The sequence below is a fragment of the Cucumis sativus genome, chromosome 4 (assembly GCF_000004075.3).
Source record: "Cucumis sativus cultivar 9930 chromosome 4, Cucumber_9930_V3, whole genome shotgun sequence".
NCBI lineage: Eukaryota > Viridiplantae > Streptophyta > Magnoliopsida > Cucurbitales > Cucurbitaceae > Cucumis > Cucumis sativus.
In genome coordinates, this window is record NC_026658.2 from 8713202 (window position 1) to 8737864 (window position 24663).

Sequence of the window (24663 nt, forward strand, 5' to 3'; positions counted from 1 at the left end):
GTAATTTATGCAAACATAAATGTTAGTAATGCTATAAAGTTATCACATTTTGAAGTGAAAGATTTATGTGAGATTAAATGTGATGCACTGAGTATTATTCATAATGTTTTGATTTATGTCAATCACACGTTGAATGCTATTAAAAAGATTTTATATTTTAATGATGCTCTATAAGAACATCTTATGATGCTAGTATGAGCCTTAAGGAAAATAAACGAGATAGTGTTTCTCAATCTGAATATGCAAAGATTATAAAAAGTACTATGTTTTGATAAACTGTACAAGATGTGTTATTGCATATGTTGTAAGAAGATTGAGTACATGTATACACACAATCCTGATTAAGATCATTTTACTGCTCTTCGTCATTTATTAAGATATCTTAAGGTTTTACAGTAGATTTTGGTTTGCATTTTAATTATTGTCTACCATACTTATAGAGGTAATGTATGCAAACCAGGTAACTTAGAAAGACGAAGTAAGCCTTACTAATGGATACGTGTTCTTAATGAAAAATGTACCATTGTATGGGGACATGAGTATGAATGATATATAGAAGTCTAATGAGAGATGTCTCATTGTGGGGGGCTTTATACTAGTATTATTTTATTGAGATTCATACCCTATTATAAAGATTGCTAAGAATAATATGTTATGGCAATAAAAGACGTATTCCTTTGAATATGAAGTTGTGAAATTATAGTTGAATGGAAGAATTATCTTCTCGAACTATGTAAGGTATAAGGAACTTTGTATATCATCTCTCCAAAGGCCTAACAAGAAGAGTAATTCTAGGATTTTGAACAAGTATGAAATTCAAACATTTGATGGTCCATAGCCCGTTATTTGGGTGGTCTATTGCGATAGACTTGATGGTCTATAGCCCCTTATTTGGGTGGTCTACTGTGGTAAGCTTGATGATCCATAGACCTTTTGTGGGTGGTCTACTACGATAGACTTGATGGTCCATAGCCACGTGTGGGCAATCCTTAAATGGATTTGATTGATGAAATTAAAACCTTTAAAAATTCCATAGCCCTTCTTTGGGTGGTTCTAGTATGGACTTGATGGATAATTGAAAAATCTTCATAGCTCAGTTTTAAATGGTTTGTCTTTGACAGATTTGATGAAGCTCAGTTTTAAATGGTTTGTCTTTGACAGATTTGATGAAGTTGGTCTTGATATGGATTAGATCTAAAGCCTTCATAACTCATTTTTGAGTGGTCTATTGTGATAGACTTGATGGAGCAATAAATGTGATTGTGAAGGTGTGGTTACATTCTATGAAAAAGTTAAGGACTTTTTTTTCTAGAGATTTCACATTGACCCGAGGTTCTATGTGCATGACCTTAAATAGCACAATTTTGAGTGGTGTATTGTGATAGATTTTATTGCGGAATCAATGAAAATTTAAGAAGTAAAACGTGTTGTGGGGGTCTCAACCATTGTTATTGAAAGTTCAAAAGACAATTAATTTACTTTCGATGATTTGGATTATTGCCCCACCTCACTACGCATCAATTCAAATAAAAAGATATTGATGTTTAAGTTTATATTACTTCTTTCTTTGCTCAAAGGAACTTTTTTTCTTACTTAACTAGAATGCAATAATAGTCATTCGTGGGGGATTATTGGAAATGACTATCATTGTACTGTTTTCTAATGAATATTTCAATTAGAAATTGATAATTATTATGTTTTATTTTATTTTATAATTATAATTATTATATATATATATATATTAAGAAAATAATTTTTGATAGGGTTGATTTATTCTTTTTGGAAAACCCTCTCCTGTGAGCCATCCTTTCTTTTTTATTCCCTTCTCAACTCAAGCAAGTGCATGCATAAGTTGGAAATTTTTTGAACGATTTAGCACCGACACAACTAAGATGAACATTTGTTTTTCCTACGAAACATACTAATGAAAACTTAAACACAGTTGTAAATACAAATGAGAAAAAATTAAGAAATAAGAAGTAACGAGAACTGTAAAGAAGGATAAAAAGAAGGAAAGAAGAAGTGAATGCATGATCACCGATGATATTGAACAAATTATTGCCGGTGATGAAAACGCCGATGATGTACAAAGTAGCTGTCAAGAAGCGTAAAGAAAAATGAGAAAAAGAAGGGAAAATAAAGGAATACATGATTGCCGATGGTGAAGAAGAAGTTGTCGCCGGTGATGAAAATGCGGATGATCTAGCAGTATTACCGCCAGTGATTAAAACATCAATGGTTATTGATGAAGAAGACGGCCGGGGGATGAACTATGAAGAAATAGCCGAAGAAGGTAAGTAAGGAGCGGGTGAAGATTTGAATGTATTCAAGAAGAGTATTTTTGGAAAATTGAAAAATGAAAAAGAGGCGTGTCCTAAGCCCTCCCTATGTTTCTTTTTCAGATTTATGTAAATGATCCTGAAATTAAGGCAGTTAATTGAGTAATTCTAGGTTAAGTGTGAGTGGTAAAAGAAAAATTGTGAATCTTCAGTTTTGCTACACGAACGCTGCGGGAATACATCCCCCACCTCGCCACTCCCTCTCTCTCACGCCAACTCTCCCTCCTCGCCTTCCGCTGCTCGCAGCCACTCTTCCTCCGCCCCTCGCCACCGAAGCCCCGCCGCCTCCACCCGCTGTCGACCGCCGGTGAGAGAGCTTCTCTATCGTCTCTCTCTCAGAACTTTTCTTTGCACAGTTTCGCCAACGTTGCATCGCCAACAGCCGAGCGCCACCGCTCCGACCTATATGGAATGACCTTTTTTTCCCTTTTTCAAATCATAACTGGTTTGCAATTTATGTAAACAGATAACAGTACAAACAATGGGACTGCCAAATGCTGCTTCTGGGGACTTGTCGTCGCAAATGGAAGTCGATGCTTTTAGACGACTCTTTCCAATTCAGTTTTATGAGCGCCATCTTACTGAATCAATACGTCCTGATGGAAGATCACTGGGAAAAGCTAGAGACACAACCATTGCTCTTGGTTAGTTCAGGTTTTGATTTTCAATGATTTGTCATTTCTTACCATTTCCAGCTTTTGTTTATCATTTCGGGTTTGCTTCATCGATTTTGACACTTTAAACTGAATTTGGATATCGACTATTCATCCAGGACCAGTATCTTCTGCAAACGGGTCAGCCCTGGCTAAGATTGGTTCGACGGTGAGTACCTCCACACTTGACCTTATCATATGTGCTAGGGTTTTGTGACGGTTTGTTCTTAATTTGATATAGTGCAGACAATGTTGGCTGCTATCAAAATGGAAGTAATGACACCTTCTGTTGAGTCACCCGATGAGGGTTGCATAGGTTGGCCACTGTCAATTGCTAAAGATTTTTCGTCATTGTTCATCATAATCTTTATGATAACATCCTATACATCTTGGTGATTTGGAGTCTATCTTTTCCAGCTCTTGATTTCCACATGCCTCCAGTATGCTCTCCAATTGTTAGGCCTGGGAGACCGGCGGAAGCAGCACCTGTGATTTCAAAGCAGTTATCTGACACTATTTCGAGGTACCATTTCACATTTTTTTGCAATTTTGCTTTGACATATTGCAATTTGCAGCTGATATTCTTCGAGCAAATGTGGATGCCAATCAAGCGTTAAACAATATTTTGAATGCCAGTGAAGTGTTTGAGATGGCTTTCTCATAGAGAAAAGAGAGTTTTCATATGAACCCTCACAATAATCACTTTTAAACACTTGCAAATGATAACTAAATAAGAGGTTGCCACCTACCTGGGAGTTTATTTTCTATGTGTTTCCTCGACACCCAAATGTTCTAATGTCGGGTGGGTTGTCCTATGAGACTAATCGAGGTGCGTGCAAGCTGGCCTGGACACTCACTGTTATTAAAAAAGGAGATAAACATGCTAGGCCCCTATTACGTTTTACATATAGTAGGAGAAATAAAAATATTAATGCCACACGTGGGAATGTTGGAGGAAACGGAAAAATAAAAATATTGATGCCACACGTGGGAGTGATGGAGGAAACGGAAGAGAAGAGGACCACGCTGGTGGGGCCCATTAGTTTGTTAGAAAAACAGAATAAAAAGAAAAGAAAGAGGAGTGAGGAGGCATTGAATATTTTGGGAAGAAGAAGAAGTGAGGCTGCATTCCCTCTTCACAGAGAAGGAGTAGATGGTCCAGGTTCCTTATTGTTCTTGTTTTCTTTAATCTCGAATTAGTGTTGGAGTTGACTGTGAAGTCTGTTCTTAGTTGATAGTGAATATTATTAGATCGTAATTCTGTTGAGTTTGTATTCGTGATTCCATTGTCTTAGAATCACGATTGTTATTTCTTCTATATTTGATCTCTTATAATATAATACACAAGATACTCCTGTGGTATCTTTACCGAAAACCTACAATTTGTGGATGATAATCAGTTTGTGCCACCCTTTGGGTGTTGTGAGATGAGAGGAATCAAAGGGTTTTTAGGGGTGTGGAGCGGGAGAGCGGTGAAATCTGGTCTGTTATTCATTTTCACGTTTCTCATTGGGCTTCAATTTTGAAGAGTTTTTGTAATTATCCTTTTGACATGATTTTGTGTAGTTAGATTCCCCTTGTCTTTTGTTGGTTTGGTTTTTTTATTTTTTGTATGCCCAAGTATTCCTTCATTTTTCTCAATGAAAGTTATTATTGTCAAAGTAAGAAAACATAATCACTTTTAAACACAACAACAAGGTTTATATCCAAAGAATCTTGGCAAATCTTGAGGGAACTTCGAACATGATCTGCACTACAAGATTCATGTGAGTGGGCAGATTATAACAGAACAACTAACCCTAATAACCCAGAAAATTATTAAATAATTAAATAAATATAAAGCACAAAGCTGGGGGATGAAACACTGTTGTTATAGTTGATTGAATGATGCCATCTGATGGCATGATGTTTGATCTAATGAAGCTAGTGTAACATGACCATTTGAGGGTAAGATTCTAACATTCTCTATGAAGTGGGCTCTCTTGGCCCAAACTTGGAAATAACTTGGGGCAAATCCTACTTTTAATGGGTGTTTAGGGTAAGGAGTGGAATAATGAGGACTAAGGAGTTATGAAGTCTAGGAAGCAGTGAACTTTTGGGAACCACAATCTAGTGAGTTGTTAAGATATAAAATTGATGTTTCTAGTAGTGGGACCTACCAACTCCTTGGGCCAAACCAAGATTGGAGTTCACAACTAATTCTACTCCACGACTCCTTTGGGGCTGTTTGGAGAGATGGAATGTATCAGGATTTATGGGAATTGAGGAGTGTTGGAAATCAAGAGTAAAAAAAGACGAAAAGGAAATGAGATCGTGGAGTATGAAAACAATGAGAAAGAGTATTGAATTGAAAATTGTTGGAACATAGAATCCAATCATACATCAATTTATGTGAAATACTTCAAAATGGACGAATTTACCTCTTGGTGTGAAATATGATCTCTTGTTCAATCGATAACTTTGTTTTGTGAATTATTCCCTACACATCATGTGTCTTTTCATAATGCCTTCCAATATTGCTAATATTCTATAAAAAATCATTACTTTATTTGGACAGTGATGATTGGGAAAAGGCAACCATTTGTCAAATTGGAAAGTAACTTGCCTCCCTTTTGCCCTTGGTGGCCCGTGGATTTGAAGCTGGAGAAGCTGAAATGTTTACCGCATGACTAAGTATCTAGAGGGAGGCTCTTTGTGACAAATTGTGGTGAGCAAGCATGACCTTCATAATTGGGGTTGAAAGAAATGTGATTGTGTTAGGTACCTAGATAAGAATATTAGTATGTTAGTATTAAGGGATATTAGTATGTTAGTATTAAGGGGTATAGTGGTCATTAGATGGAAGTATCCTAACAAATTGGTATCAGAGCAACAACCTGGGAAAGAATTGGAAAAATGGTGCAAAAGTGGATGAAAGAACAATAAATGGGATCGATCTAGAACTTCTTGGAACTAACAATGCACAACAAAGGAAATTTGAAAGTTACCGATCGATCCTCACACCTTTGGATCAACATTAAGGGGACAAGTGGAGTGAAGGAAAGAAGGATGACGAAGCATCGCGACAAACTCCAATATTGGTTGAAGAAGTGTGGAAAACACAAACAAATAATGTTGGACACACTCAAAGCAAGTTTTCAAAGATAGATAAGAACAAGATAAAAGGAAGGTAGGTGAAATCATAAAAGAATTGAGGAAAGAAAAATATCCACAAAGAAGATCAAATTCAGTTAGAGGGAGATCAAGATCATATTGAAGTTGAAGGGATGAAGTTAAAGCCGTTTAGAAACATACTTAAGGTGCTTTTGAAATGAACCCCCCAAATTATGGAGTAGGTGGATACAGCAGAGTATTTGTATTAATATCAGATTTCACATATCCATCAACTTCATGGGATGGCTTCCATCAGCCATAATCTCATATGGTGAAAGAAGAACAACGAATGATACAGTGGAACAATAACTTACGGAAAGAGATGAAACTTCGTAGCTCTTAAAGAGCTTTCATCAATGGCACATAACAGAATGAAGAAGATGGTCAATCAATATCAAAGAGAGCTGAGTTTTGTGGTGGGGAAGGAAGTTTTTATGAAACTTTGACCTTACAAGTAGAAAACATTGGCTCGGAAAAGGTATGAGAAACTCGCCTCTCGTTTTTATGGGCCATATCGCATCATTGAGAAGATAGGGGAAGTGGCCTATTAGCTTCAATTACCAGCAGAAGCGACCAGCACACAATGTGTCTTATATATCTCAGTTGAAGCTAGTTGGGGAGAACACAAACGGTTGATACATCCTCTTGAATTAACTGATCTTCTGAGTTGCAAGTTAGGAATAAAGCAGCGTATGGGATTAGATGGAATCCAAAGTCGAGTCGAAATGAATGTTTGATTAAATGACAACAACCAGATAGTGAAACAACTTGACGATTGGTTGACTTTATGAGAAAATAATTCCCCTCTTTTCACTTTGAGACAAGGTGAAATTTAAATCAAAGGGTATTGTGAAACTCATGATTGTGTATATATACGTGAGAAGGGGCAAGAAGGAATTCTCGATAATAAGGCTGAGGGAGCAAACGGTTACTGGAATGAAGAAAAGGTGGTACGGGTGTAGGGACCAGAGGAGATAGCTATGCAAGGGCTGGAGGCTTCGATGAAGAATGTGTGAAGTTTTTTTGGACAGAGACTCCTTGTGGAGAGAATTAGCTGGAATCCTATCCTTTTCAGTTTTTCTTGTTTTTTTATTGTCTGGGTTTATCCCTATGTTTAGACCTTTTATTCTATTTTTCTGTGTTGAGACTCTTGGAATTTTATTTTAATCTACTGTCTCACTTTTATTCTGTGGCTTGACAATCTTTTTGTTTGGTTTAATTGCCTGCAAGTGAATCTTGAATAGAACCCTAAAACTTACTTTACCGGTGCTTAGGAGATATGGTGGTTGGCGTTGAAAGAGTTTGGGCTGTTCTGGTATTTTCTATAGCGTCTCCCACTTTTTGTCAACTGCTTTATAAAGCTCCTTTTAAGATGCAAGGCAAACTTTTCATGGAGGTGGTGAAAGCTTGTAGAAAAATAGTCTTGAAAGAGAGAAGAGGCTTTCTGAAGGCACAAGAGAAAAAATAAGTGATCTGTGGGAGATTTTGCAGGCAAAGACGAAATCCTTGGGAGGATTGCTGGATGGGGAGGAGCCTCTTTGCATCTTGTTTCTGCTGATGCATTGCCTCTCGTATAAGAAATTACACCCTGTAGTCTCTATGTTGCCATACTCCATCTCTTTTGGTTTCCGAAGACCTTGGACAAATTGAGGGGTGATGGACATGACAAATCTTCTTTCCCTTCAAGATAAAGTTTATAGTCCCTGGGAGACGGGATGTTAGGTTTTGGGCCTAGGGGCTTCTCATGTCATTCCCTCTTTCATCTTTTTTCTTTCCTTTCTCTTCTTATTAACCTTTCTCCTATTATTGTCGACCCTATATTTTACTCTCTATGGAAGATTAAAATCCCAAAGAAGGTTATGATTTTTGTGTGGCAGATTTTACATGGAGAATCAATAGACTCAATACCATTTTTTTTACGAAACAATTTACATTGAGAAGAAAAATGAAAGAATGCGAAGGAATTAAAAAAAACCAGCCCAACAATCGATACCATGGATTGCATTCAAAGACACTCTTCTCTAGCTTTGTTACTGCAATAGTGCATTTTTGGTAGCAGTCACAAGGACCTTGACCATCTTTTTTGGGGTTATCAGTTTGCTCACTTTCTTTGGAGTCACTGCTTGAGATCTTTAGGGCCCTGTAAGGTTTGTTGGGTGTGGCATAGAGACAGCAGTACTTAGAAGAGGAAGTGCTCTCGAAGGAGAAGGTTTCTGAATTGTGACAGGGCACCTTTTTACCATCACGTGGGAGGATTTGGAGGGAGAATAATAATAGAATTTACAGAGAGAGATAGAAAGATTGTGTGACGATGTTTGACAGTTGGCTTGGTTTAACACAATTATGGGCATCTGTTACTAAATGTTTTTATAATTATGAACTTGTACTTTTCAATTGGAATTCGTTTTGGTAGCGTGCATTGTGGGCCCCTTCCTTTATGTTGGGCTTCTTTCTTTTGTATGATCTTGTATATTCTTTCATTGTTTGAATGAAAGCGTGGTTTCATTTCTTCAAAAAATTTTTTTGGGTGATTTTCAATGTTGATTTTTCTGGTATTCTGAATTAAAACTCTCTGATTGTTATCCTCCTTTTGGGTAAAACTACTGGAAGGATTTTCTGTAACCTTCTTTATTGTAGTTTGGGAAATGTCTAAGTTCTCTATTTTGAATTTTCTTAGAAAATTAAACTATTGCAAAACTATTCTGCTTGCGATGTTGTGTTTCTCGTTACTTCATAAGTGAAGTAAAATCTGGTAGAAGGAATTCAATACACTTTTTTTGGTTTCTGATCTCTTATCCTTGGTCAATTTTCTTTGAATCTAACTGACTAATCAAGATGCTGATGTGAATTCTTCAGTTCTGGGATGATTGATCTGAGAGAACTATCTCTTGTTAAAGGAAAAGCTGCTTGGATGGCTTACTTGGTATGTGCTTTAAATTCATGCATTGTCAATATATATATTTTTATTCTAGCAGTATCTTGGAGTTTGAAGTGAGGTTCCTTCACCAATATATCGTTATACTTTGTTTCTAAATTTTTTTCTTGCATCATCCTCACTTGTATTGGACATTTTCTCTCTATAGCTTGATTTTTAGACAGAATGCCAGTTTATTATTGCAGTTAATTGTTTTAGATGAGATAGCAACTTGACATGTGTTCCACAGGATATTTACTGTTTGGACGCTGATGGTTCTCTTTTTGATGCTGCACTTCTTTCTGCAGCAGCTGCATTTTCTCACTGTGAGGTTTCAGGCTCTCAACTTGTTCCCAACATGATATATTTCTGTGTAATTTGGTACATGTTATGCTTATGGCAGTAATGTCAATTATGGTGGGATAGGACATTTTGTCCTCCGTTAACACTAAGAATAGTTTTTCAGATTATAGATTGTTACTTTATGCTTTTAATCTTTTACATTTCTGATTTTTTTCCCTCTTTAGATTCCTTTTGTTATCAAAATTTATAGGGACACTTATGGCCCGTAACAACCAACTTTGGCAACCATACCCCATTTTAACCGATTTCAAATATACAAAAAATAAAAAAATTCATAACTAAAATAATATATAAACATGCATATTGCAAAATTTGAAATTTAAACTTAAGAAAAAATAATAATTGCAGAAATATTAATTAAAAACTAAAATATAAGAATACATATTAAAAAGCAAAAAAAAAAAAAAAAAAAAAAAAAAAAAAAAAAAGAAAAAGAAAAAAGAAAAAATTGCAAATTGTTAGACTTGAACCTATGACCTGTGATATTACAATAAAGCTAAATGAATATATTGGTAAACAAATATTATACTGTAAAATTTTTAATAGTTTCAAATGTACTAAAAAGATAGAAAATTAAAACAATATATTAACATGTCTATTTGTAAAATTTAAATTTCAAAATTTTAAAAAACATATTTATATACCAATAGAAATTGAAATAATATATAAATCTAAATATTGAAAATTTAAAGTTAAACCAATATATAAATATTGCAAAATTATGAAATAAAAGAAGGGGCTTTTGCAAAAAAAAAAAAAAAAAAACGATAATAGAGCCCATGTCACGCTATTTTCTAAATTTGCAAAAGTTGCAAATTTAAAAGTGATTGACCCTCCAATGGCCCTATGATTACCGTCTGATAGCCTATGATTACCATGTGATTACCGTCTCATAGTCGTATGATATCACTAGTTTTGTCATATTCGCAATATGCAAAAAATTAGTGCCATGAGTTTTTTTCTAAACGATTTTGTCATTTGATGCAATTTCCCATAAAAAAAATTTCAAAAAAAAAAAAAGAAACAATTAACTGTTACAAAAGAAAAAGAAAAAAGAACAATCAGGAAAAAATTAATAATAATAATAAAAAAACACTATTAAAGAAAAACAGGGAAAAAAACGTAACTGGGACTCAATTCTACAAGGGAGAAAGGGGATTCAAATGTGCCTAAACCAGCCTGGCCGAAGCCCGATTTTGATACTGTTTCAGATACACACACTTATATAGTAGAAACGAAACAAAGAGAAACTAATTTCCATAATTCCTCAAATTTGGCCTAAATTTTAGAAGTGTTCTTTAAAATTTGGAAATAAGAAACAGGAATGGTTTTCAAACAAGTCAATTTCTTAAAAAAATGTGAAACAGAAACAGGAAATAGAAAATGAAAATGTTATCAAATGGGCGTTTTAGTAATCATGTTCTGAAGTAAACTGCCATAATATCAAAAAGAGGCCATTTAATGCTCTTTGTAATTGGGTGCTTTCTTGCATTTCATTATATTATATTCCTCGTTTCCTTTTGCTTTCATGAGTGGGCTAGGATTTGGAATGTATGATGGGAAACTTTTTTGGGAAGGGTTTGAGATTTGTAAAATCAATCATTTGGTTAGATGGAACTTTCTGTCACTAAATCTCAAGAAAATATTAGAGAGATTTAGGCATTTGGAGCTTTATAACAAAGAAATATCACAACTCTTGTCAAGTGGGGTCACCTAGGATCCCTTGTTCACTATTGTTTAGTTTGTACGGACTTATCGTATTTTGAGATTTACTGTCTTTTCATTATATGTTTCTGTTTTAAAAAAAGAGAACTCTTGGTTAGTGGGTTGGAGATTATAAATGAGCCTCACTCCAGAGAAAGGGGAGTGTTAGTAATGGGTCAAATTCGTTTGGTTGGCCTACGGCTGAAAGAAATTGGATGAGTCTTTAGAGCCCTTGGATTGGTATTTCTAGACTTTCGAAGCCAGTGGATTCTTTTGCTACTTACAAATTGAAACATGTTATGTGCATTTTCTTTTTTCATGATCATTGGGTTGGTGTTTCTCCTTTAATGCTTAGCATTCCTTGATTAGTTGCTGCTATTAATTCACTTAATGGTTTGGGTTTTGAATTTTGGGATGTTTCCCACCATTCTTGGAGCATTGTTTCAGAAGGTTGTGGAAGGATGATGAAATTATAGATTTTCAAAACCTTTTGAAGCGCCTTTCAAGTTGGTTTTCATGACTATAGGATTTGGAGCTTAAATCCATCTGGTATCTTATCTGTGAAATCTCTGTCTGCTTTTAGCGACCTTTTCTCCTTCAAAAAGTAGATTTTTGTGGTTTTATGGAAATCCAAATATCCCAAGGGAATAAATATCCTCATATGGATTATGCTATTTGGCAATCTTCTTCATTGCTTCATCAAAAGAAGCTTCCCAAATCATCTCTCATGCTTTTGATTTGTCCTATATGTTGTGTGGCCTGTGGAGGGCAATTTTCTTAACCATGTGTTTGTAGCTACTCCTGGTTTTTTTGGTCCAAGCGAGTTACTTTATTCAAGGTTATGTTCTCCAATTCTTGGCTTCGAAGTCAAAATTATTATTAATGCTTTGAAGGCTCTCCTATCTGATTAAGACTGGAAAAAAAATTAGAGAATTCTTTTAAAGCAAACATCTTCCTTTTGGTCTGATTACTGGATTGGAAATGATGCCCTCAAATGAAAATTTCCCTAATTGTTTGCCATTGCCAAATCTACAGATGCTTCAATTGCAAAGGTTTGGAGTCATGAAAACAATTCTTGGTCTTGGCTTTTGTGCTTCAGAAGTCACGTTAAAGATAAGAAATCACTGAAGGGACTTCCTTCATTCAGCTCATTCCTAGTATACAGCTAACACCATGGAATAATTCATGGATTTTGAATCTTGATAACAGTGGCAAATTCACTGTTTAATCATTGATAGCTCAGTTGTCAAATGGTTTCCTTTCAATTGAAGGATATCTTTAATCGATTGTATAATCTGACCGCTCCAACATTTTGATAGATCTGGTGGTGATTAAGGAGGAAGTAGAGAAGGATGATCGCTCAAGAAAAATAATGGCTGAATTAGAGAAGAATGAAGGAGTGGGTAACTACTTTATGCAACACAGAATGCTAAGATACAAAGGAAGACTGGTAATTTCGAAAAATTCAACTATAATACCTACTATACTACACATATCACGATTTTGTATTTGGAGGACATTCAGGGTTCTTGAGAACTTACAAAAGACTGATTGGAGAGTTGTACTGGGAAGGGATGAAGCAGGATGTCTAGAAATATTGTGAAGAATGTCTAGTGTGTCAACGCAACAAGTCATTGGCATTATCTCCTGCAGGTTTGTTACTACCACAGGAGATTCCTAATAACATATGGAGTGACATCTCGATGAATTTCATTGAAGGGTTACCTAAGACTACTGGTTTTGAAGTAATATTAGTTGTGGTAGATCGGTTGAGTAAATACGCTCATTTCCTGGCCTTAGAACATCCATATACATCTATGAGAATGGCTGACTTGTTTGTAAAAGAGATTTGAGACTACATGGCCACCCCAACTCTATCGTTTCTGACAGAGACAAGGTGTTTCTGAGTAATTTTTTGAATGAAATGTTCAGGCTGGCTGAAACAAAATTGAACCAAAGCTCTGCATATTATCCACAGACAGATGGACAGATGGAAGTGGTAAACAGTGGAGTGGAGATATATTTGTGTTGTTTATGTGGAGAAAGACCAAAGGAATGGGTGAAGTGGCTACACTGGGCAGAATACTGGTATAATACCACGTATTAGAGATCATTAGGAGTCACTCCTTCTCAGCTTGTCTTTTGTCGCTTGCCAACTCCACTGATCTATTATGGAGACAAGGAAACACCCAATTCTATGCTTGATGGACAAATGAAAGAGAGGGATGTAGATGGTGTGAACCAAAGAGTTGGTTACATAGTAACTAACTAGGTAGTTAACTAACAATGAATTAAAGCATAACAACAAAATATAACAGAAGAGAACTAATAGTGAATTAAAGCAGAAGCTAAAGACAGTTTACATCATTCCACCCCCTAACATCAAACTGGTCCTGAGTTTATTATGAAAGGTGGAATTCATCTGGTGCATTGTAGCTTCTAAGGTCTGCTACATTGAAGATTGGATTGATGTTAAACCCGTGAGGCAGTTCAATTTTGTAAGCATTTGGCTTATATTTATCAAGTATTCGACATGGGCCAATCTGTTTGTCTTTCAGCTTTCCACAAGTTCCAATGGGGAACCTCTTCTTCAAATGTGCCATCAAGATCTCCAACTTGAAAATGTACTTCCCTTCTCTTCTTATTCTTCTCTTCTTTGTAAGACTCGGTAGTCTTAGTGATATGGTCACTTCTGTGTGAAGTTTCTGTTTTCTTTCAGCAAACTGTTCACAGCTTCTTGGATTTCTACTTCTTTAGGAAGGCTAGTTAGGTTGAATGTCAACCTTGGTGCCTTGGTGTACACAATCTCAAAGGGGCATTTGCCCGTAGTTCTATTCATCATATTGTTAAAAGCAAATTCAGCTTGTGGTAGAACCATGTCACATTGTCTAGGGTGGTTTCCACTAAGGTAGCAAATTAGATTTCCCAAGGATCGGTTAGTTACCTCAGTTTGTCCATCTGTTTGTGGATGTGCAGTGGTACTAAACTTCAAGGTGGTGTCAAACTTCTTCCATAATGTCTTCCAAAAATGGCTAAGGAAGTTAGTTTCTCGATCAAAAACTATTGTTTTTGGAATGCCATGTAGTCTAACAATCTCTCTAAAGAAAGGAGTGGCAATGTGCACCGCGTCTATGATTTTTTTACAAGGCAAGAAATGAGACATCTTGCTGAATCTATCCACCACAACCATGACCGAGTCGAATCCCCTTTGAGTCTTAGGTAGACCCACTACGAATTCAATTGGCAAACCCTCCCATATGTTCTTAGGAATCGATAGAGGACTGTAGAGGCTGGCATTAGATGAAGATCCTTTTTCTTTTTGGCAAATAGGACATCTTTTCACAAATTTATTGTCTCTTTTAGCTTGAGGCCAACAAAACCTCTTGATGACAATTTGAAAAGTCTTTTCTTGACCGAAGTGTCCAGCTAGACCTCTCAAATGAGCTTCTTTTATTAGGGCTTCCCTTAAGAAGTATGGGGAATGCATAATTGATCTCCTTTGAGAGAAAACCTTCCACCAAATGATAATCTATATCATGGATATGTGCAGTACAATAACTCCAAATCTCACCAAAGTCTTTATCATTCTCATATAGCTTTGGAAGATGGTTAAAGGCTGTAATTTCAGCTGAGAGCACAGTTAGGAGAGTCCCTTTTCTGCTGAAGGCATCAGCAACTATGTATTCTTTGCCCGCTTGATACTTGATTAAGAAATCAAATCTTTGGATATAAGATATCCATCTAGATGCATCTTGTTAATGTTTTTTTGGGCTTGGAGATACTTCAAGGATAAATGATCAGTGAGCAGCACAAACTCCTTGGATAATAAGTGCTCCCACTGTTTTAAGGCCCTAACAAGTGCATAAAGTTCCTACCCATATGTGCTCCAGTTTTGCCTAGAAGGACTACTCAAATTTTCACTAAAGGATTCTACTGGATGACCTCCTTGGAAAGGACAGCACCAATTCCCACTCCATTGGTGGCGTCTACAAGGGCTGTCAGACTCCGGTAATTTGAGGACTGGTTGGCTGGCAAGCTTTCTTTTTAGGGAGTCAAAACTGTGTTGCTGTTTTTCTTCCCAATAAAAGGCTCCCTTCTTCAAACAATCAGTCATAGGAGCTGTTATAGAACTAAAGTTCTTGATAAACTTTTTGTAAAAAGAAGCCAGCCCCATAAAAGCTTGAATCTCCTTTACTGATTTAGGAATAGGCTATTTAGTTGCAGCTTCGACCTTGCTTTCATCCCTCTTCACTTGATTTTCAGATATAATAAAGCCTAGGAAAGATATTTCTTCGGTGCAGAAAATACATTTATTCAAATTAATGAACAACTTACTCCTTTGAAGGGCTTCAAAAACTAGCTTTAGGTGCTGCATATGGTCATGTTTAGATTAAGATATCATCAAAGTAGACTGCCACGAATTTGTTCAAGAATAAATGTAGCACATGGTGTATCAACCACATAAAGGTACTTGGGGCATTTGACAAGCCAAAGGGCATCAGTAACCATTTGAATAACCCCTCATAAGTCTTGAAGGCTGTCTTCCACTCATCTCCTGACCTTAATTCTAATTTGACGATATCCACTGCTTAGGTCTACCTTTGAAAAAACAAGAGCTCCTCCAAGTTGATCAAGGAGAGCATTAATTCTTGGAATAGGGAAGCGATACTTGACAGTGATTTTATTGATAGCTCGGCTATCTGCACACATCCTCCAGCTACCATCCTTCTTTGGAGTTAATAGAGCTGGTACAGCACAAGAGTTGATAATCGGCTGAATATGTCCTTTTTTCAACAAATCTTCAATGTGTTGGTGTAAGAACTCATACTATTCTGTAATGAGGAAGGTTGGGAAGAGATGAGTCGGGTATCAAATCAATAATGTGCTGAATGTCACGAAGAGGAGGCAATTCAGAGGGTCCTCCATTATAGGTTGAAATTGGCTTAATAGGTCTTGCACCTTTGGTGGAATCAAGCTAGAAATTTCTGTAGTATGAGGGTTTGCAATAAAATATCAGATTCTTTGTTTTGTAGAAATTTCATTCCACTTACAGTGATGAAAAAATGACTTTCAGCTTTCTTTTGATTGACTCCTTCCTCATTCTTCTTTCTTAGGGGCATCGATACAATCTTCTTGTTCATCCATTGGGACTCAGGTGTTTTCTCTCCCCTTATGAATAGCTTGAATATCGTATTGCCACGGTCTCCCTAGCAAAATACGACAAACGTCCATGTTTAGAACGTCGCACACAATCTGATCTTTGTAAGTCCCTCCAATGGATGAAGGAACCGAGCAAATCTCGTTGATTGACATCTCCACCTTTCTTGTCCACCTAAACTTAAATGAGGTTCCGTTTTCAGCTAACTGTAGCCACAAGCTTCTTGGATACAAAATTTTCACTGCTGCCACTGTCAATGATCACACTTCACACTTTGCCTTTGGTACATTGGGTATTGAAAAGGCTATGCCTTTGTTGGTGAGAGATGCCACTTTTTGGAGTAATTAAGACTCTTTGCAGCACAAAAGATAGCCTCTTTCCATCATCGGGTTCTAATACTTATTCTTCTTGAGAGAAATCCTCTTCTTGCTCTTCAATATAATCTTCATCTTCCTCAAGAATAGCCACTATCTTTCTTTTACGGTAAGCACTTGAGAGATGGCCAGTTTGACCACCGCGGAAACACTTGCTTAAATTCGGCCTTTGATAGACATTTTCTGCTTGTTACTTGGTGACTACATGAGCCTTCTTCCCATTTGTCTCATTAATTTTATCCTTCTCTTGATCTTTATTATAATGAGTCATAGAGGATTGTGTTGCAGCCGGTTTGGAATTAATGTTCCATGGACCCCTCCTTGTATTCTTCTTCAAATTCAACTCAATAATTTCTTCAACGGACTCTGCATAGGTTAGCATCAGCAAGATTTAACAAATGTTGTAGCTTTACCTTTTCTTTGATGTCAAACCTTAATCCTCCTACAAACCGGGCAATGAGTTGTTGCTCATTCTCCATTAGATTGGTTCTTACGTCCAACAGGTGAAATTTCTCTATATAATCAGCAACTGTTCTTGCTCCTTGTCGGCAATTATGGTACTGGTTATAAAGAGTTTCCTCATAATTGGGAGGAATGAAACAAGGAAACGTGTCTTAATTAATTTCTTCATTTTCTCTCAAGGTCTCTTCCCATTCTTTTGCCTATTAACCTTGAGTTGCTCCCACCAAGCCGATGCTCCAGTCTTCAGCTTTAATGCTACTGACTGTTCTTTCTTCACCTCGGGAGTATTCATATAAGTGAATTTTTTTTTCAGTATTCTTCAACCAGTTAAGAAAAATCTTAATCTTATCATCATAGCTCGGAAGATCAATTTTCATCTTGTATTCTACTGGTTCTCTCCTTTCATCAAACTGAGGTTGAAATCTTCTATTCTTGTTAAAAAATGGTCTTTCTTGCAGCTCATCATCGGTAGAACTCCAATCTTGAAGTTCTTGATAATAATCTTGGTTTCTTGGACTAGGTTCTTGATATTCTTGGACTCGTCTCCTTCTTTCTTGGGCCCCAAATCTTCTTTCTTGATGTTTTCGTTCAGCCTATAAATTTCAGCACCACGGATGCCATGATGCCCCTAGTCACGAACAAGTTCTTGATCTTCTCGATGAACATTTTGAGGTGCCAATATCTCTAGTCTTTGCAAGACTTCTTGAAGTGTAACTTCGATTCTTTCCACAGAAGCTTCCACAGACAGCAAGCGTCTCGAGGTAGTTCTTGGAGAGAGGACGGGTGTTTCATTCGCCTCTTGGTTTTGAGCAGGTTGCTCAGCCGCCGCCGGTTGATTTTGCCAGAGAGCTTATGGTGCTTTGATACTAAATGGTGTGAGCCAAAGAGTTTTGTTTTTTGTATGAATATTCTGCCTCTCAATTTAAGAGGAGGTACTTTATTTATAGGGAAAATAGTTGGTTACATAGTAACTAACTTAGTTAACTCACAATGAAGTAAAACATAACGGTAAAAGATAAGAAAAGCTAACTAATAGTGAATTAAGGCCGAAGCTAAAGACAGGTTACATTAGTAGAACTAGGTGCTTTGAAAGAGCAGCTCAAAATCGCCCAAGAGAAAATGAAAAAGTATGCCGGTTTGAAAAGAAGATAAGTCGAGTTTCAAGGAGAAATGGTCTTTCTGAAAATCCGTCCTAGCCTTCTAGTTAACCTTGTATTTGTATCTGTATATATATATACATACACATGTATTAACGATTTTCCCTCTTATAGTGTTCCGATGTTTAGAGTGTGACTTCCACCCAACTGGATGGGACGTAATGGAATGAACCGGGCTCCATGATTTACATTGGAATATTATACGAGCATATGCATAATCCGTATGGCGTTAGCCCAATTGGAGTTTTTAGTTAACTCCCTTGGTTTTGTATGAATATTTTATCCTCCCTTCAGTAAATTTTCTTTGGTTAATCAAGGAGAAGAAAAAATTTAAACTCAGAAGTCGTAAGGTATTATCTTCTGTTGATCCTATGTTTTATGAAACATGCCAATGATCAATGGTTATTTTATTATTTGAAAAATTTAATAATTTCTCTTTATAAGCTGAAAAATGTTAATGAGATTTTTTTTCCATCTTGTTTGGTAATTTGGTAGGTTGAACTACTTTAAAACGATTAGTACCCTTTTTCTTTGTTGAGCCGTATTTTAAACTCCTTCCTGGTTTATATTTTTAGTGCAAATCCCTGTTGTTGCTCTAAATGATGATGGAAAAGTAGTATTTGTCTGTGAGGAAGAAGGGGGAGAAAACTTTGAGAAGGAACCTGTCAATAAAGAGAACAGGAAACTGAAATTGAACTCTATTCCTTTCTCATTAACGTGCCTACTCCACAAGAAGTACATCTTGGCCGATCCTACTGCAGAGGAGGAGTCCGTCATGGAAACTATTGTAACTGTGGTTTTGGATTCATCTGGTCAACTTGTTTCCTTCTACAAGCCGGGTGGATCCGTTCTTGCTTATACATCAGCTGTTCAGGTTGGTCTTTCCTTTCTCCCACAACTTTATTGATGGATTGGTTCCGGATTTTGTCATTCTTCACACTTTCCCCGTCTCTTAAGTTTGGATTTTCATGAACAATCATTTAGGGCTCGTTTAGTAATTAATTGGTTTTGAAAATTAAACCTATTTTGTATCAATTTCTTACCATGGTTTCATATTTCTTGAGTAAAAGAGTGAATTTTGAACCAAATTTAAAAAGCAAGTACAAATTTTTAAATATTTTTTATTAGTTTTTAAAACTTAATTTGGCTTTTGGAAACATTGGCAGAAAATAGATAAAAAAGCAACCGGTAGAAAGTAGATAAAAGAGCAAGAAATTTAGAACTGAAAGGGGTGTTTATAAGGTTAATATTTATAAACTAAAAACTAGGGTATTAAAGAGGACATTTTTAAGTGTTTAATTTTTTAAAAGTATCCTAGAAGATTTACAAAATGCTTGAGTCCATCTCTAATTTGTACTTGTCAGTTTACTCAGCAAAGGAACTCCAAAAATAAGAATTGACTTGATAATTATATTGTTATTATAATCATCATTAATTTTCCAATATATAACTTTTCTTTAATATAAAAAATACCATCCATAAGCAAAAATTTCTCTTTTGCTTGTCTTGCTTTAGGATCCACTTCTTTAATTCTTATAAACTAATGTTTGAATTTGGTTAAGGATGCCTTTGAGAGTGATTTTGATATGAGACTTTTGTCGAGTTTTCAGTCATTCAAGTTTGTTTGTTATTTTTTTATATATAAAATGCATAAAATCAAACATGAAATTGATTACTAATAATGAAAAAGTTATGTTTGTGAGTGATTTTGAACCCATCAAAAATCATTTTAACAATTTAAAAGGCTATCAAACATGCTCTATCTAATAACTAGAATATCATAGTTGTGATTTACTTGTCAAAGTTACGGTTTAAACGACAAGTCATTCCATATGCTCTAATCTTTGTCCGATGGCGTGGTTGCAGGATTGCATTGCATTGACCAGACAAAGATCGAAAGAACTACAGATAATTTTAGATGAAGCAATTTCTGGTATGGAAATCGACTAAGTTTGCAGTATCTCTCTTCTACCGGTTTTAATGAATTGAATGGTGGATGGTTTGTAGGCTTCCAATTAATACTTGTTTGGTTGCCTCCAGAATTTTGGTGATGATATTTGTTTACCCCTAGAGATTGTTTTTTTTTTAGAATTTGATCTCAAGCTATCAATTTTTGTGCAGGGGTGTAATTTCTATTGGCCAGATATTTCTTTATTATTATTATTAATTCAAGCTAATTTCCCACTTTTTATTTGCATCTACTTGATAACATCAACATTGAAACTTAACTGATATGGTGCATGTGGCTGTTATGGTTCTACATTGGTTCAAATGTACCCATTGTTTTTTTAAGGTCCAAAAAGAATGCAAGGAATGTTGTGATAAGGCTAATAGTTGAAATGGTTTGATTATCAGTTCAATTACTTGAGTCCTAATTTCTTCAAATAAGAGCAGGTAAATTGGTTCAAAACGAGACTGAATGCTTGCTAAGATTGATTGTGTGATACATAAACAAGCTAGTGAGATTAGTCAACTTAATTTTGATTGTTTGTTTGGTGTTTTTTCTGTATAATTGCTTGCTCTCCTAAAATTTCCCATGGTAAAATGATGAACCATCACAATTGATGTCTTGACTCGATAAATAAATGTGTATTCAGTTGTATATTTTTTCATGATGGTGTATGCACATGTATAAATATAAACAAACTTTTTTGGTAAAAATTTAAGTATATAATTTGAGACTACAGCCAATTTCTCTTTGATCACAATCAGGTTGAATTTATAAATTCATCTTTAAGACTAAGATATGATAATTAATGTTAGAATCATGCTTGTGCTTCTATTTCACATGCACTTATTAATCAACATGATCGGCGATTGATGGACTACATTCAAAGTTAGTATTGATTAAGCTAAGTACTAATATTATACTAATTTTAATAATAATTGGAATAGGTTGATATCATGTGGATTTAGGCTCAAATATCAAATATTAAATTGATAAGAACACATTCTGATCTTAGGGAAATGACCCATAAAGAAGTTGCATTGTTGTTTAGGATACCAACAAAATGAAGTTGGTGATTTGAATGAGATTGTGTATATCAGCTGGGAATTATTAAAATAGCAATATCATTATGTTGGCTCTCCATGACATACGAAGACGATTTTGTGGCATTTGTTCTTCATTTGCTCCAAATATGGCTGTGTTTGGTGCTGATGTGGACGTTTACTTGGTCCAAGTGCTCAAGGTATGAATAGATGTAGTGTAATGCATTTTGTTTTTGTGCACATATAGCTGAATTTAGATCTCGACAATGAAATCTATCAGGAATAGATTTTATCATATTTGCAATTCTTAAACAATATTTTAAATACTTCGTTATTGTTACAGTTAACCTAAAAAGAAAACTAACATATAGGACCTACCTAATAACAGGCTTATATTCTATTCAAGTCGTCCCAAGTTCTTTTTTGGTTTTTTTCATCAATGTTCTAGTAGTCAGTCCATCATTATTCAGTTATTAAACAAAAATAAAGAAAGAAAACTCAAAATAAAGAAATTGAGAAGTTCCATTCACTTCACACTCATATATTTTTAAAAATTCGAAATTTTGAAAGCATCTGCAACATAATTTCTAATAGTTTGTAATTCACATAATTTATTCATTTCATCTAAATGTTTCGTCACATACAAATGCCACAGCGACCAAAGCTAAGTTAGGTATGCATTCAATATTACATGCTCTATGTATAGATCACATTACTCATATAATTCAAACACAGAGTGGCATATATCAAACAAATGAAATGTCTACACTATGCTACACCTTAAATTTCACACATATATATGGATTTTATACAAATACATAATTTAGCACACATATATATTGTCTTATATATTCAATTGATGGTAAATAGAAATACATATAATACAAACCCCTAGTTTATATCAATTTAATATGTGGTTGAGTAGTATTTTGTACATCATGACCCATTTATTTACAGCTAAAAATGATAGACAAAAGTTGATATCACGATTGACATGAATGGTTGGACTTGAAAAGAAGGTTAACATGCTCATGAAGGTCGTTGAAGAAAGGGATGACGTGATTGCATCGATGAAGAATCACATCAAGAGTCATGCCATTGCTTGATCAAACCACACACATACCATCAAGAAACAAAAATTCAACTTCAATTGCATCTCTGTTTGTCCAGCCATTGCAAGAGATGATTGCAAACTTCATCAAAGCTTAATATGGTGGACCTATTCAAACTTTCTCTTTTATTCCACGCCATATACAAAGAGAATCAATAATCTCAAAATTCTGAATGGATACCGACCAACCAACTTCTAACATTTTGATGGAAATAGCAACCCAAAACAACACGTTGCTCATTTCATTTAAACGTGTGAAACTACTGATACGTGAGAGAATTTGTTGGCAAAACAGTTCGATCGAATTCTCAAAGGAAACACATTTGATTGGTACATCGACCTTGAGTCTGAATCCATTGATAGTTGAGAGCAGCTTGAGGGAGACTTTCTTAATCGCTTCTACAACACTCGATGTATCGTCAACATGATGGAGTTGACAAACACCAAACAACAGAAGGGAGAGTCAGTCATCGACTATATAAATCGATGGAGAGCTCTAAGCCTGGATTGCAAAGAAAAGCTCATAGAATTGTTTGCAGTGGAGATGTCCACCCAAGGCATGCATTGAGAACTCCTCTATAGTATGCATGGAATAAAACCTTGCACATTTGAAGAGTTGGTAACTCGTGCCCACGATATGAAGTTGAGTATCGTCAATAGAGGAGCAAAAATTTCTTGGTTCCAAAAATGACGAGTGGAAAGAATGAAATTGATGACACTAAAAAGATCGCAAATAGTGTCATAAAAGAGTCTATGGTTGTTCATGCAATTTTTTAGAAATCTTTCTCTAAAAGAAAAGAAACAAAAATTGAAGGAAAGCATGATGGAGACGAAAAACAATGCCCAACTCTTAGAGAAGGACAGTAAAAAGGTTATCCATTTGTTGATTATGATGTTGCAGACATGTTAGAGCAACTGCAAAAGAAGCAACTTATTCAATTTCTAGAATGCAAATGACCGAAATAAGCAAGAAAAGTAGATGATCCTAAATATATAAGTACCATCAGGTCATTAGTCACTCTGTTGAAAAGTGTTTCGTGTTGAAGGAGTTGATTCTAAAGTTGGCTCGTAAAAATAAGATTAAACTAGATATTGATGAAGTAGCTCAAACGAATCATGTTGCCATCAATATGACTTCAAATGTTCCACCATCAACACAACTTTATGATCAAAGGAAAAACTTAATTCAGTTTGGGACTTTCAAATGTATAGTTGTCCAATTCCATCAAAGGATCGTGACGACAAACTTCCTAAACAAAGAAAAGCATGTTGAAGATGATGGTGAAATATGGATAGTTGTGACTCGTTGAAAAGGAAGACAAGCAAATTTCATTTAAAAGAAGTTGCACCTTCATCAAAAGCATGGAAAAAGAAGCAACCCTCTTAAAAAGAAGGGGAAAAGAAACAAGGAGACGTGAAAGCCTAAGTATGTGTAAGAGAAGGAAGATGATCTTCTCTAACCTCAAAGACCAGTAACTTTATTAGAATTCCTCCCAAGAAGCTTCCTCGATCATCATCTAGAAGAAGTATTAAAAGTCACTCTATGTCATGCTGTTAGCATAGTAGAAGTCGACAATAATTATGCATATTCTCATGAATCGTAGCTAGAGCTTGGTGGCTGCTTGGGCGATAGCATGAGTGTTTAGTTGTCTACCCTCTTAAGGTGAACATTTAAATATTCTTCAAGGAGGACATGTCGTTTGCACGGATCTTCCCAATTCTCGAAAGCATCATTGTTATTTATGGTTCAAGTCTTGGGATATTCAAATTCCAAGGCTTCATCTTCCTCAAGACTCCAAGGGCTCCATCGATGTTTCCTCATATTCATACTAGAAGGCTTTTTCTTTCTTAAGCTCAAAAGCTTTATTGTTATTCCTTCAAGGTCAAGTTTTAAAGACTTTAGGCTTCATTGAGGGAGCAAGTTTTGCCTCCTCTCCAAATGTGTGGGTCATCATCTTCAATGCGTTGCAACCAAGAGGGACATCATCTTCAATGCGTTGCAGCCAAGAGGGTCTTGATCTTCAATGCGTTGTAGCCAAGAGGGTCTTCATCTTCAATGCGTTGTAGCCAAGAGGGTCTTCATCTCCAATGCGTTGCTGCAAAGAGGGTCTTCATCTTCAATGTGTTGCTGCCAAGAGGATCATCATCTTTTCTCATGCATTGCTTTTCATCTTCTTTCATGTGTTGCAGTCAAGAGGGCAAAAATAATTTTAATCTTTTCTCATGAGTTGCAGCCGAGAGGATCATCATTTTCGTCTTCTTCCATGTGTTGCAATCGAGAGGA

At 35.7% G+C, this 24663-nt stretch overlaps 1 protein-coding gene across 3 annotated transcripts; it reads left to right on the forward strand.

Annotated features, from left to right (window-relative positions):
- Nucleotides 1-1764: 1764 nt before the first annotated feature.
- Nucleotides 1765-20474, forward strand: LOC101214102 (exosome complex component RRP43). 3 transcript variants are annotated; one of them, XM_031883805.1, is made up of 10 exons: nucleotides 1765-2293; nucleotides 2403-2646; nucleotides 2806-2983; nucleotides 3112-3161; nucleotides 3239-3308; nucleotides 3410-3515; nucleotides 9002-9068; nucleotides 9310-9385; nucleotides 18853-19151; nucleotides 20144-20474. In XM_031883805.1, the coding sequence occupies exons 3-10, from the start codon at nucleotides 2821-2823 to the stop codon at nucleotides 20225-20227; spliced, it is 915 nt and encodes a 304-aa protein (XP_031739665.1). In that variant the 5' UTR covers nucleotides 1765-2293; nucleotides 2403-2646; nucleotides 2806-2820; the 3' UTR covers nucleotides 20228-20474. The 3 variants fall into 3 exon arrangements, with proteins under 3 accessions (XP_031739665.1, XP_004149399.1, XP_031739666.1); XM_004149351.3 differs by having other exon boundaries at nucleotides 1765-2646; XM_031883806.1 differs by lacking the exons at nucleotides 1765-2293; nucleotides 2403-2646 and having other exon boundaries at nucleotides 2861-2993.
- The last annotated feature ends 4189 nt before the right edge of the window (nucleotides 20475-24663 follow it).